Source organism: Gymnoscopelus microlampas (assembly GCF_963454915.1).
Source record: "Gymnoscopelus microlampas genome assembly, chromosome: 19".
Taxonomy (NCBI): domain Eukaryota; kingdom Metazoa; phylum Chordata; class Actinopteri; order Myctophiformes; family Myctophidae; genus Gymnoscopelus; species Gymnoscopelus microlampas.
In genome coordinates this window covers 2,772,922-2,787,017 of record NC_139956.1, presented here as the reverse complement: position 1 = coordinate 2,787,017, position 14,096 = coordinate 2,772,922, and the positions used below count along the sequence as shown (strand labels likewise).

At 39.3% G+C, this 14,096-nt stretch overlaps 2 protein-coding genes across 2 annotated transcripts in view; both read right to left on the bottom strand.

The window, feature by feature from the left end:
- Positions 1-204: 204 nt before the first annotated feature.
- Positions 205-4,864, bottom strand: LOC311034823 (uncharacterized protein). The gene is made up of 7 exons (XM_084042841.1): positions 4,757-4,864; positions 4,023-4,604; positions 3,761-3,924; positions 3,459-3,679; positions 3,212-3,341; positions 2,609-2,709; positions 205-1,807 (listed from the first exon to the last, which is right to left on the bottom strand). Exons 2-7 carry the CDS (start codon positions 4,582-4,584, stop codon positions 1,546-1,548), a joined length of 1,440 nt encoding a protein of 479 aa, XP_083898967.1. The 5' UTR covers positions 4,585-4,604; positions 4,757-4,864; the 3' UTR covers positions 205-1,545.
- Positions 4,865-11,556: 6,692 nt separating this feature from the next.
- Positions 11,557-14,096, bottom strand: part of LOC311035170 (scavenger receptor cysteine-rich domain-containing protein DMBT1-like) — a gene marked incomplete at both ends in the record, with an annotated part of 8,064 nt that continues 5,524 nt past the window's right edge. The window contains 2 exons of the mRNA XM_084043249.1: positions 11,557-11,577; positions 13,452-13,795. Coding sequence (XP_083899375.1) covers positions 11,557-11,577; positions 13,452-13,795 — 365 coding nt within the window. The remainder of the gene's footprint in view (positions 11,578-13,451; positions 13,796-14,096) is intronic.

Here is a 14,096-nt window from a genome sequence, read left to right as displayed (position 1 = left end):
CACACACACACACACACACACACACACACACACACACACACACACACACACACACACACTGTTCAGGGGTCTGCCATGGCAATATATAGTCACATCAGGGCCCCCGCGGGCCACAGACACACTGTTGCTTCAATCCACACTAAATGTGCCACAAACACAGTCCAGGGGTCAGCCATGAGAATAGTCACCAGGGGCCTGTTTCACTGAACTTTAAAACTGAGCTTTTCTTTATTCTCTGTATAATGACAATACATTTAGATCCCATCATCTCAATGTAAAAATGTCCCTTTATATTAATGTAAATAATCCCATTGTATGAATGTAAAGAATATCCCATAATATAAATGTAAAAAGTATCCCACAGCATCAATGTAAAACATATCCCATAATATCAATGTAAAAGTATCCCACAATATCAATGTAAAAGTATCCCACTATATCAATGTAAAAGTATCCCACTATATCAATGTAAAAGTATCCCACAGTATGAATATAAAAGTATCCCACAGTATGAATATAAAAGTATCCCACAGTATCAATTTAAAAGTATCCCATAATATCAATGTAAACATATCCCATAATATTAATGTATTACCCCTCATGGTAGCACTAGAAACAAACTATCCTATTAACAAGCATTAATTAAGCAAGGGATAATCAATGGGGAGCAGGTCATTATTGAGAAATAAACCCTGACAGTGTGATTAGGTCTTTATCACCCTGATAAAACTAAATTCCATTTAGACCATGATAGACTCATTAAAACCCATATCCCTGGTTCTGGTGACTGATTTTACTTTTTTAATTTATTTTATATTTATTTTGAATATTTAAAACAAAAAACACGGCCCTCAGGTATAAGAAGGACAATATTTGTCACCAGAATCAAGGATGTGTGTTTTCAATGAATCTAACATGGGTAAAATGGAGTTTGAAGTTGCAATGGGTTTATGCAGGAAGGGGGCGTGACTGATAAAATTAATATCAAATATCTAAATACTGAATCAAGCAACTTAAAAACTGTCTGGGGTGGAACACAAAAGCCAGAGTAGACCTTAAAATCACCCCAAATATATATAAGTAAAAGTGGACGCAAAATCAGGCAGCGCAGATTGATATGAGCAGGTGCTCTGAGTCTTTGATTAGACAGATTGATATGAGCAGGTGTTCTGAGTCTTTGATTTTGACAGATTGATATGAGCAGGTGCTCTGAGTCTTTGATTAGACAGATTGATATGAGCAGGTGTTCTGAGTCTTTGATTTTGACAGATTGATATGAGCAGGTGCTCTGAGTCTTTGATTAGACAGTCTGTTATTGAGTTTAGCAGACAATATTAAAAAAGAGCAGAACGATGAATTTGGTGATTGACCAATCAGAATCAAGTCCTGTCCACCACTGCCCTCACTCACAGATATAAGCTAGACTACAGTGGGATTACAGTTATGTACAGTTATGAGTCTATTGGACTCATCAATCATGAGTCAGTTATGAGTCTATTGGACTCATCAATCATGAGTCAGTTATGAGTCTATTGGACTCATGAATCACGAGTCAGTTATGAGTCTACTGGACTCATGGATCATGAGTCCTTCAAGTCCCTGTGGGTTGTTGAGTCCTGATTCCTGGACTGGTAGACTGAGCCTGGTCTTTCTCTCAGGGTTTGGGGACTTTACAGCATCTGGTGTTGTAAACATGTCCTTCAGGGAGGGCCTTGAGTTCCAGTCTTGTTCTTTGGCAAACTTGTAAACTCCTCCAAACAGATCAGGAAACATCTCCATCAGGTCAATACCTGCTACATCTTCAGCACTGTGAACACAAAGCAGTGATCACTGAAGGTGAGCAGTGACACAAGGAACACAACTCATGGAAAGACGTACAATAACATACTGTACAAGAAATCATCAACACTAGGAACAATACAAGTATATGTAGAGAAGACATTGGAAGGGCGGGCATGTAATTGATACACTAATCATAACTCAATTCTGTGCCATTGACGTCGCAGACGTCCATTTTGAAAATGGGGGGGAAAAACGTCCAGAACCCAAGATAACGTGATCCGAAGAATCGCTGCTCCGTTCACTTCTTGGTTAACTTATTACTTAAAAATCCTGTATCTCGGCTCCTGCGTAAAAAAAAAATGTACTATGTATTTTTAGCCGAGACAAATGCTATTTTCAAAAGTGGAATAAAGGGAACGGGTCGCAATGATGATTATTATGTTTTTTGAGGAAGCCCAGTGAAACCCTATGTGATTAGCAAACATCAGGGGATCGATCATACAGGAGATAAATATTCTTTGACTACTTGAAAATCTAAGAAAAATCGAAAAGTCTCTGGCACTGGGCAAACACAGCCAGAAATAAGTCTGTCAGTGTGGGACTGAATGAGTTAAGTGCAATATTTTGTATTCTTTAGAAAAAAAACAAGGGTTAATATTGAGTCAGTATCACACACACACACACACACACACACACACACACACACACACACACACACACACACACACACACACACACACACACACACACACACACGTGCAAACGCACATGACTTATGTATAGTGTGACTGCTCTTTGAGGTGTCATTAAATTAAATTCTACTTACTAGTGCTGATGGAGATCATGTATGAAGCGCAGCAATCCAAATGAGTTCTCAGGGTAGGACTTCTTCTCATCATCCATCACCTGGACCAACTCCTGTGGGAACTGGAAAAACATACAACTTAAGGATCTAATTCACTTCAGAACAAAAGTATGAATGTGAGCATGAAATTAGGTTTTAGACTTGGCAAAGTAAGTGTACAACATTTCATATATAAGGTTAAAATGTTATTTAGATGTATACAGATGCTAAGTTTATTGTTTACCTGGTATGCTACAGTTTCAATGTACATATTGCTATATTGATAGCATATTGTTTAGACAGATGCTAGGTTCATTGTTTACCTTTGCTGAGACATACTTTACTGAGACACTACACTGTCTCTCTGCATTCTATGTATGTGTTTATCCTGTTTATTGTAAGTCACTCTGGATAGTGACTGCTACAGTAAATACCTACTTTGAACATTGTATGTAAAACGTTACTTAAAGGCATTAAACAGAGTCTTAAAGTGAAATGAAAGGCAAAAGAAATAAAACGGAAATTATCAAAAGCTCAAACTGTAATGGTTTTCTAATAGTACACTATTAGAAAGGTTTTACTCACATTGTCTTTCCACGTGTTGAACTGGACCTGCTCAGCATGCTGGTCTAACCTCCTGATGAGGTCCTTGTCAGCATTTAGACAGTTCTCAACCTCCTTTAGATTTCCAATCCTTCTCAAGTAGTCTACTTTCCTGGGAAAATAATGTAATCATTTTGAAAGCATTAGGCTAAAATATATGTACCTTACTATTGCATCAAACTGATGAGCTGACTAATGTGTGCAATGTAAAATGTTTGTTCTATCTTACCTCTCGTTTGACCAAAAGAAGGGATGAACCAAGCATTCCTCAGTTGTAGGTCTTTTGTTTGGGTCTTCATTGATCATCCACTCAATGAGATCCTTGGCAACCACATCCTGAACATGACGCAGGTTGTAGTTTCCATCCAGAATGTTGACATCACATCTAGGGCCTTTGCCAAATGGATGCTCGCCTCCAGAAAGGATGTAATATATCAACATTCCAGCAACCTTAAGAATGAGCATGAGAATGAGTAAGAACATTTGTATGCTGTTGTCATTGTCATTTATAATGATAATACAAAAAACAACCTGGATATCAGTGCTTCTTTTATATGGGATATCACTGCCTGCATCCAAAGTCTCCTTTGCCCTCCAGCATTTTGTTCCTGAAGCGCTTGTGACTAGCGTTGTTTGTCCTTCAGGTAATAGTCGGCTTATTCCAAAATCAGCAAATTTTGCCTTGCCTCGAATATCTGCAAGGCAAAGCGGGTATATCAATATAACTAAAGGTTTTTGGATTGAACAAAATAAATTCCACATACAATTATTTATTTTTTCTTTTATTGCTTACCAATCAAGACATTCTGGGGTTTGATATCCCGGTGGAGAATTGTAGGATTATGACAATGAAGAATACTTAAACTCTTGAGAACCTGCTTTGCAAGCTGTTTTCTCCTCAATTCACAAAGGCTGTGTTTAGTGATATATTCTGCCAGGTTGTATTCACATAACTGTAGAACAAGGTAAACAAAGTCCTCTTCTTCTATGAAGTCCACATATCGTACAATCGAAGGATGATCAAGGTCTGGAAGACGTAACAAGTCTTGTTCTTTCTTCAGCCCTTCATAGTGGTATTTAGACGTTCTCTTCACTGCAACTTCAGTGCCATCATCTCTTAACCCCAAGAAAACTTCATCTCCACCACTTCCCTCTGCGATGCGGAATTCCTCGTCTTTACCAAACACAAGACTCCCAACTTTTCTAACGCTACAGTCATCAGCATTTATAAGCTTCTCTAACTGTGGCCTCCATCTTTTACTGACTGGGCGCCATTCTCGTGGTTTTGGTGATGGACTAGGAACGCTGTCATCATTCAGTGGTTCTTCCTCTCCTGATACTCGTCTCATGTTCATCTCAATGGATCCTGATGGCTCTGTAATGGGATTGATTGATTGATTGATTGAATCCTTTTTAAGAAGATTGTTAACAGTACAGGCAGTACAGTCAAATGTTATGCTGAAAGGATAACACATAACAGGATATAGATTAAAATATATATCATTTACAAATCAGTTCAATACTTACTAGTTTGCCTCTGCCTTTTCCAGTATAACAATCCCAGTACTGCTGTCACCACAATGATGATCACTGTGAGCACAATCCCTACAGTCACTGTTATGGTGAGACTCCCACTCTCTGAAACACAGTGAGTCATGACAGAACTGTTACAAATTAAAGGAATCTCTGTACGTACAATCGTGCCTAAAAAAATTGCCTGGCCCGACAAAAGTTCGGCCTGAGAAATATTTGACAAACTGGACCGAGGCCCGGCACAAGAGACCAACATCTTTATTAACAGCAGCAGCAGCCTTTTTCTCATCAATAAATATTGGCTATTCATGAAAAACAATTCTACCTTTTCACAGCTAGCAGTTGTGCTCATTCTGTTTTTCAAAGTGACTTTCCCACTCGGCAGTTATCGGCTGGATTTAACATTCATTTGGATGTGAGGACTTGGAGGTGCCCTGATCATTTACTCTGTCAAAGGACGTAATATTAATGTTTACTTTATCCTGTTGGAGTCATTCAACATATGCTTCATATACAATGTTGCTGGCCGCCACAGAATCTGTCTAACGAGGCTAATATCAAAACAAGCGGCTTAAGGGGGAAATGATCGATCGATCGCTTTGTAACTCCAAGTAAGTTTCATTCATATTTGTTTATGAACAAAGGCTTATATCTGAAATTGTAGTTGATATACAGACACATGATAATCCACACAGCAGTAGAAAACATTTAGCTTCCCGAAAGACTGTTGAGAAGGCTGTTAACTTTATGATTTAGCCTACTGTAGCTCCAACACTGTCTCATCAGAGCCTGCCTGCATCCGTGCTTCGCTGGCTGGCTGGCGCTGCAGCAGAGCTGCTCAGAGATCTACATATATGGTCATAGAACGGACAATGACAGACATATGAACATAGCCTGGCATGGCCAGACTAATATAACTGTGTAGATATTAGTCTGGAATCTCTGGCCCTCATTTATCAACGTGGTGCAGCCCGAATAATGAGCGTACGGCGTAATCACCGCAATTTTCGGCATTTATCAATATATCCTGACGTGGGCTTTATCCTACGGTACGCTGAGATCTCACGTCTGGTCGAGACCAGTTGTTGACGTTGGCTGCACCCGTTTATTCCATTCTAGACCTGCAGAGCAGCATTGTTTGACTGTCTGAGAGGCATCTGGACACATAATCCACTCATAAATGTATATCTACACTAATAAATAATCCCTGTGAAAATATAACATTTTATAAAGTAATTTAAACAAACTGCTTTAACAGTCATTCGGTTAAGCTTGCAGATCTGCACGGCTGCATTGGCTATTTGAAAATAGCAGATCTACAAGCTCACAACAGGTTGCATCGCGACGCGTTGTGAGCTTGTAGATCTGCTATTTTCAGCGCAGCGCTTCTACGAGAGAATTTTCGGGAGCCCCGCCCCCGACCATCTTTTCACTGACAGTGAAACTTACAGTAGCTTGTCCTATGTTATGGAGTTATGTCATAGAGAGTTATGTAGGCTACACAACCTGGCTGGGTTAAGGATATAAACCCGACGCTCCAATATTAACGTGGCGGCACGGAATCACTGCATTCCGCCCGAGTCTCATGTACCGCTACGCTACGGACACGGACATGAAAGACAAAGTTGGGCGGGCGCGTGTGTGTGTGTGTGTGTGTGTGTGTGTGTGTGTGTGTGTGTGTGTGTGTGTGTGTGTGTGTGTGTGTGTGTGTGTGTGTGTGTGAGTGAGAGAGAGAGCGAGAGAGAGCGAGAGAGAGAGGCGTGTGCGTGTGAGGCGAGGCCAGCGGGGGAACCTGTTTCTTATTGGCTTTTCATGTCTTTGGTCGTATTCTGGTTCGTCTTCATGTCGTAAAATCGGGGCGTTTTGAGAAAATTTAAGGGCGTGTTATTTAAATTCAGCCGTGACATTTATCAACGCTGGGACCAAGTGTACACTCGGATCAGCTGTGTAGGATGCGTTGATAAATGTGACTTCGACGTTGGTGTACGGCCGAATATATGGAAACATATATGGCGGTTTATACGCTGCGTTGATAAATGAGGGCCTCTGTGTTGAACCCACATTTCCAAGGGGCGAATAAAAAAAATGCCTCTGGTGATAAACCTGCCCCATATGTATACATACTGGACCCTGATTGGTCCCTCACTACTTCGGAGGGAGTGAAATCCAATCACAACTGAGCGATGCCAGACCAAATCTGCAGAGGGGAATTTTGTTTTGCAATGGCAAATTCGTCTGGTTTCCAGGCTAATATGAATAGAAATCTCCATATATGGACACAAAACGGACACAGACGGACGGACGGTTACAAAGGGTACTCTGACAACGGGTATAGAGCACCGAAGTCTGACGTTACTGCCACGCTTTTCTATGGTTTCGTGGCTTTATTTTTTGTGTTGAAATCCCCATTTGGGAATCTTAGATCACGTCATATAAGAACTGTGTTCCAAACATAAACACACCACCCTGGCGTTTTTGTCAGGGGGGTGGCTCTGCATCATTTATGATATTCATTCATATTTGATACAGCCTGTTTCTGGCGAAAATGGAATTAATTCTGCCTTAAAAGTCTGAAGAACTACTACTTCTGGGTCTGAAATCACTGTCCCTACAGCAGCCGCGTCCATGGGAAATGTAGTCTTTGGGTTGTTTGACTCGTTTCTAGTGTTTATATTGTGTTACTCTTTGGGTAAATGTGTACATTTACACCTTCAGTCGATGCTTCATATCCATATGAGTAAAAACACCAGGGTGGTGTGTTTATTTTTGGAACACAGTTCTAATATGAAGCGATATATGAAGATTCCCCAATGAGGATATCAATACAAAAAGTAAAGCCATGAACCTGCGGAAAGCGCCCTCTACTGGCACTGGCGTCAGGACTTCGGTGCTCTATAACAGGTATTGTACAACAGGGTGGGGCTTGCAATTGCATTCCATAATTGCATCCTTCCACACTCGTTCCTGAGTAGGCCGGTGCCCACCAGTGTATTAAAATGAGATAAGTCAAATGAACAGTGGTGCTAAAATGGTTCCATCCACTGTCCTGTGATCCAAAGCTCACAGCCACCCCCCTGGTTTCACCTCCTCATTCACAGCCCTTGAGGCACTCTTCTTCATCTTCATCCAGGGTTTGTTATTAGAGAAACATTGAACAAGGAAGGTGTGAAAGAGTGAAGGAAATGTTCATTACCTGGTTTAACACTGTGTGTCTCAACAGTGTGGTTGTTGTGTGGTAGGTGAACTCTACAGGTAACATGCTCTGTTAGAGCAACTGTCACAGTCCTCTGGACAACATAACAGTGATCTGAAGGTTTCTCTGTCACTGAGGGTTCAGCATTGATGTTGTTTCCATCACTGTCCAGCCAAGAGACCTGAGGTTCAGGAAACCAGCATCCAGAAACACATCTCCAAGATAAGAGATTACCTTTTATTCCAATTAAAGAGATCACTGGCTGAGACACAGATCCTGCAAAAACACAGAGATTATCAATCAATCTATTTGATTAGTCAGTCAGTCAGTCAGTCAGTCAGTTTTCCTGAAAGTTCTGACCTTCCATGTTGCACCACCAGTTTTCTTTTCTGCAGCCTATACTACTTACCGTGGTAAACACCTCCCTAACTAACCTGACCTGAGAAATATAAGTCATGCTATAAAGGTTAATTATGTTTTTCCATCCATGTTTTGAACAGTAAATCTTACCAACAAGAAGCTGAATCAAACTGTTGCCCAGGATTGGAACAGAACACCTGTATGTCCCCTCATCTGAGAACTTCACCCTGGACAGGTTCAGTGAGATGTTACCATGAGACAACTCATCATCAAACAGGAACGTCCTCTGTTTGTACAACAGGTTCAGTTCTTCAGCCGTGTCACGTCCATCTTGGAGGAAATGCACAAACTCAGGGTCCAGGTCTGATCTGGTCCACTCCATCCTCCCACTCTCCACGTTGACAGGAGGTTCAATGTGACAAGGAAGGATGACATCATCTCCCACTTTGGCCATCACAGGCTGAGGAGACCCGATCACCTGATGTCCTTAAAACAAAACAATATGGATTGAATGTTGATTTTAATAGATGTATGCTGTACCATGTACTCCTAGGGAACTCTGTCTACTAAGTAGGCTATACAGGGTTTAGGTAACATACTTAGTTGGCCGCCCGGTGTCCCCAGCACTCTATACTAGGCCCCCTCCTGTTTTCGGTGTACACTACATATATTAAAATAGGTGATCTACAAGCTCACAACGCACAACAACACAACAAATTGTTCCCCTGCCATTGCACATGAACCGTAAAGGCCCTATTATGGGGTGAACATTCAGTGGAAATAGCTGATCTACAAGATCACAATGCATTGGCTATTACATAATAGGGACGTTAGGGTCCAAGTCTGGACCTCATGCTCACTGAGGACCAGTTGACAGAACTGAGGTCTCAACTAATTTAGATATAGCCATTTTAAGCGAAGTCAGATTTTCCTAGATTATTAATATGCTTATTTAGCAATAACTTAAAACTACAGCTTGTATCAGTTTGTCTGAGCTAATCTCACAAACCGTTGGGCCGATCAGCAACACATTTCTTTTGCACATTGCCAGTAGGTCACAGTTGTATCTCCACAATTTTGTATGTGTTTTATTTATTTTTAAAAATCTATACATTAGAAACAACTGTTTATAAGACCATTAGTTTCCAATACGTATTGTAGTCATATCAATGATTCTCACTAGGGATGTCCCACATTGACTTTTTTGACGATATTCCATATTCTGATATTGTCCAACTCCTAATTTCCGATACCGATATCAACCGATACCGACATATGCTTTTTCACCAAAAGTCAACTAATTGTCAGGTAACAACATCACATATCTAATAAAATAAAATATCTATAATATCAATATAATATCTAACAAATCTAATATAATACAGTGATGTTGTTAGGTGAGTCCCAGGACTCACTGGTGGTCATTTGAATGAGTCCCACTAATCTTAGATTAGCTGTTGGCCTTTTTATTAACAAAACAAATTAAGCGATACAGATATTTTCCGATATTACATTTTTATGCTAATATCGGTCAATAATATCAGACATCCCTAATTCCCACGCAAAACAGTTTCATACGGGGTAAGGTTTGTTTAGAGAGTGAAGTTGGATCACACCAAAATATAAACGAGAGACATGTAGGAAGATATCATATATCAGTGTTGGCCCCTGGACTATAGTCATGTTAATAAACAACGTGCATGTCAGTCCAACTGTACGCTACTTTATAAGGTGTTTCTCACATGTGACGCTGTTACTCTGCTACTGTGTCGCACACCACTGACATCATCACACTTCGACTCTGTAGTCTTTCTACCACTAACACAATCACAACACAACTATTAAAGGTAGGGTAAGTGATATTTTTGGGTTAAAACAAAACATATTTTGTTAAAAGGTTAAAGCACTATATTCTGATAGTAATCATTGCTATAGAGTGTTTGTTCAGTAACAGGAGTCTCCCTGTCTCTCCAGCTCTTTAATAAACAAAAAATACATTTTCCGGTAGGTGTCAAAATCTCAGCCAATCAGAATAAAGTACCCATTTTTAAGCTTCATTTTTATAGTGTTCCAGTTCCAATGTTGCCTGCTCATTTCTTAGTGTCATCACGTCCAATGTCACTTGTTTAATCTATATCCTGATTGAGTTCTCTATCCTGATTGGATAAAATTGGAAATGAAACTGAAACTGAAACGAAAATGCATTTTCTGTTTTATAAAGAGCTGGAGATACAAGGAGACTCCTTTTACTGAACAAACACTCTATAGCAATGAGTACTATCAGAATGTAGAGCTATTTAACACTGTAACTGAACAAACACTCTATAGCAATGAGTACTATCAATATATAGAGCTATTTAACACTTATTTTAACCAAAGAAAATCACTTACCCTACCTTTAAGTCAGTGTTTGGTTCCCAAGCTTTTTAGGTCGATACCGAAAAGAGAAATGTGGGTTCCCGGGACCCAAACTTCCTTATTTAAGCATAATTGATGCTTCAATTATATGTATGAATTTGCTCCCTGTGGTACATTCACATATGTGACCTATTTACCACTTAAGCCATTTGAAGACAGCTGATCTTGTAGATCGGCTGTTTTCACTATTCCTACTTTTTTTTTTTTAATGTATGGATCATTTTTTATATATTTTGAAAATGTATGAAATTATTTTGAGGAAATGTTAGCTGTTGGGGGGGGGGTCAACTGCTACAACATTTATATGTTTTCCTTTGGTGAAAATCCTTTGAGAATAACAAAAAATAAAATAGTAGGACATGTTAGAACAAAGTAAGAGGACATTTACTCAAGATGCTAAAAAGACATATTTGTTCACTTCCACAACCAATTTGGTTACTATGTTTGGAATCTCTAAGTTATACAAAATTACATTTATTTTAGTCAGTCATGTTATACAACACAAGGTGATAGTAGATAAGGTTCCTCAAGGTGTTAAAGAGAGATGATAGAGAGTGATGTTCATTACCTGGTTTAACACTGTGTGTCTCAACAGTGTGGTTGATGTGTGGTAGGTGAACTCTACAGGTCACATGTTCTGTTAAAGTCACTGTCACAGTCATCTGGACAACATAACAGTGATATGAAGGTTTCTCTGTCACTGAGGGTTCAGCATTGATGGTGTTTCCATCACTGTCCAGCCAAGACATCTCAGGTTTAGGAAACCAGCACCCAGAATCGCACCTCCAAGATAAGAGATCAACTTTTATTCCATTTAAAGAGATCACTGGCTGAGACACAGACCCTGCAAAAACACATAAAAGGATTATTAATTAAACTATTTGATTATCAGTCAGTCAGAAAGTCTTAATACTTATTAGTCGCTGCCAACAGTAAGTAGTTACATTGCTCAATAAATTAGTTTTCCATGACAAACCCAAATAATCGGTAACGTCACGATTCATCAATGGAAACAAGACCGCACAGACTTTTTTGAACAGACTTTTTAGACAAAGTTTTTTAAATGTAACTGTGCTGTTTTACATGTGTGCCTAATAAAATATTCAATCAATCAATCAATACATTTTCTTACCCTTTTATGACCATATACGGAGATCTCTGTCTGTCTGTCTGTCTGTTGTCTGTCTGTCTGTCTGTCTGTCTGTCTCCCCTTTATGCCCATACATTGTGCTCCCTGATCTCATCAGTATATGCCCATATATGGGCAGCAAGTTTTGATCTGTGGTTCTGGAAAAAAAGTTCTCTATGTGTTGTGTTGTATTTTGTTGTGTTATATGTATAGATATTGTAACAATGCCTGTACATTTTATAAACTGCAGCTAAAATATAAGTTAGTGTAACAAGACCCTAACTCTTCTTTATATTTTATCATTATTGGGGGGGGGTACCAGGGGGTCCCCAGAAAAATTAGTTAATATAACATTTCAATGACTTTAACCACTTTAACCATATTTTATACTTTGTCTATTAAAACATAGCAGATCTACAAGCTCATAGCACGGCACCAATTGCTGCGCTGAGCTTGTAGATCTGTTAATTTAGAAAAATCCCTGCACAAAACATTTTTTAGATGGGGGTCCACAGCCAAGTACATATCACTTTGGGGGTCCTTGACATGAAAAGGTTTGAGAACCTGATTATACCAACATCAACATCAACAGCATCAAAAAACTGTTAGTATTTAGAAGACATTTGTAGAATCCCTCAGAAGTATAGATTAATAAAATATGTTCACCCAAAATATATATATATATATATATAAAGATTTGCACAAGTTTTCATGATTTATAAAAAAGCAGATCTAAGAGCTCATAGCGCGGCACTCGGTGTGCTCTATGAGCTTGTAGATCTGCTATTTTTGGATAGCCAAAAGTATAAAATAATGGTTATAGCTAAACATGTAAAATGACACAGTATGCGTTCCTGGTCTTAAAGGGTTAAATCTGCTCTCTACAGGACACACACACACACATGCGCACGCACGCACACACACACACACACACACACACACACACACACACACACACACACACACACACACACACACACACACACACACACACACACACACACACACACACACACACACACACACACACACACACACACACACACACACACACAGTGGTGGAAAAAGTACTCACATGTTTAACTTAAGTAAAAGTATCAATACTGCAATGCAGAAGTGCTCTGTTACAAGTAAATGTCCGGGATTTAAAAGTACGAAAGTATTGGTATCAAAATGTACTTAAAGTACCAAAGGTAAAAGTACTAAAATGTTTCAAAATAGCAGGTCTACAAGCTCACAACGCGTCGCAGTGCGACACGTTGAGAGCTTGTAGACCTGCTATTTTTGAATAGCCTTGGTATAAAATAGGGCTAAAGTGGTTTATGAATGTTTTATAACGTAATAATGTATATCTGCAAAGTAACTAGTAACTAAAGTTTTCAAATAATTGTAGTGGAGTAAAAGTACAACAATGTTGAATTAATAACAGCTATCAGGAAGAACTGGTTTATTATTATTAATATATTATCAGGAACCCTCACACTACCACAAACAAATAATTAAGTAATAACATATCAGTTTAATGAAAACTATTTAGTCATTCTATTTTATTGCTGTTTTTCATCCATGTTTTGAACAGTAAATCTTACCAACAAGGAGCTGGATGTAACTGTAGCGGTCGTCCAGGTGTGTGGAACAGAACACCTGTATGTTCCCTGATCATAGAGCTTCACCCTGGTCAGCTTCAGTGAGATGTTACCATGAGATAACTGATCATGAAACAGAAACGTCCTCTGTTTGTATGACGGGTTCTGATACTCAGAATCCACACGTCCATCTAGGAGAAGGTGCACATAGTATGGCCACCCCAGGTCAGGTATCCTCCACATCACCGTCTCATTCTCCATGTTGACAGGAGGTTCAATGTGACAAGGAAGGATGACATCATCTCCCACCATGGCCATCACAGGCTGAGATGAACCAATCAGTCGTCCTTAAAACAAAACACAATGCATTCAGTCTAGTGATATTAATGTTTATTTATTATTTTTTATAGATGTATGTTGTTCACTTATCAACATACTGTATTAACATAATGTTATTGAGATGGTTTGAGAACCATTGGTTCTCAAAGTGGGCTCGGAGGACCCCCAGGGGTCCTTGGGGGGTACCAGGGGGTCCTCAGAAAATTAGTTAATATAACATCACAATGCTTTTAACCACTTTAACCATATTTTATACTTTCTCTATTCAAAAATAGCAGATCTACAAGCTCATAGTGCGGCAGAGAGTGC

Bases quoted from the DNA above. Each gene is read 5' to 3' on its own strand.
- LOC311034823 (XM_084042841.1), bottom strand. From the start codon at position 4,584: ATGAACATGAGACGAGTATCAGGAGAGGAAGAACCACTGAATGATGAC. The intron at 3,925-4,022 runs GTAAGCAATAAA...TTTGCCTTGCAG, and splicing joins ACCCCAGAATGTCTTGATTG to ATATTCGAGGCAAGGCAAAA. The intron at 2,710-3,211 runs GTGAGTAAAACC...ATGTTTTTCCAG, and splicing joins TCAACACGTGGAAAGACAAT to TTCCCACAGGAGTTGGTCCA.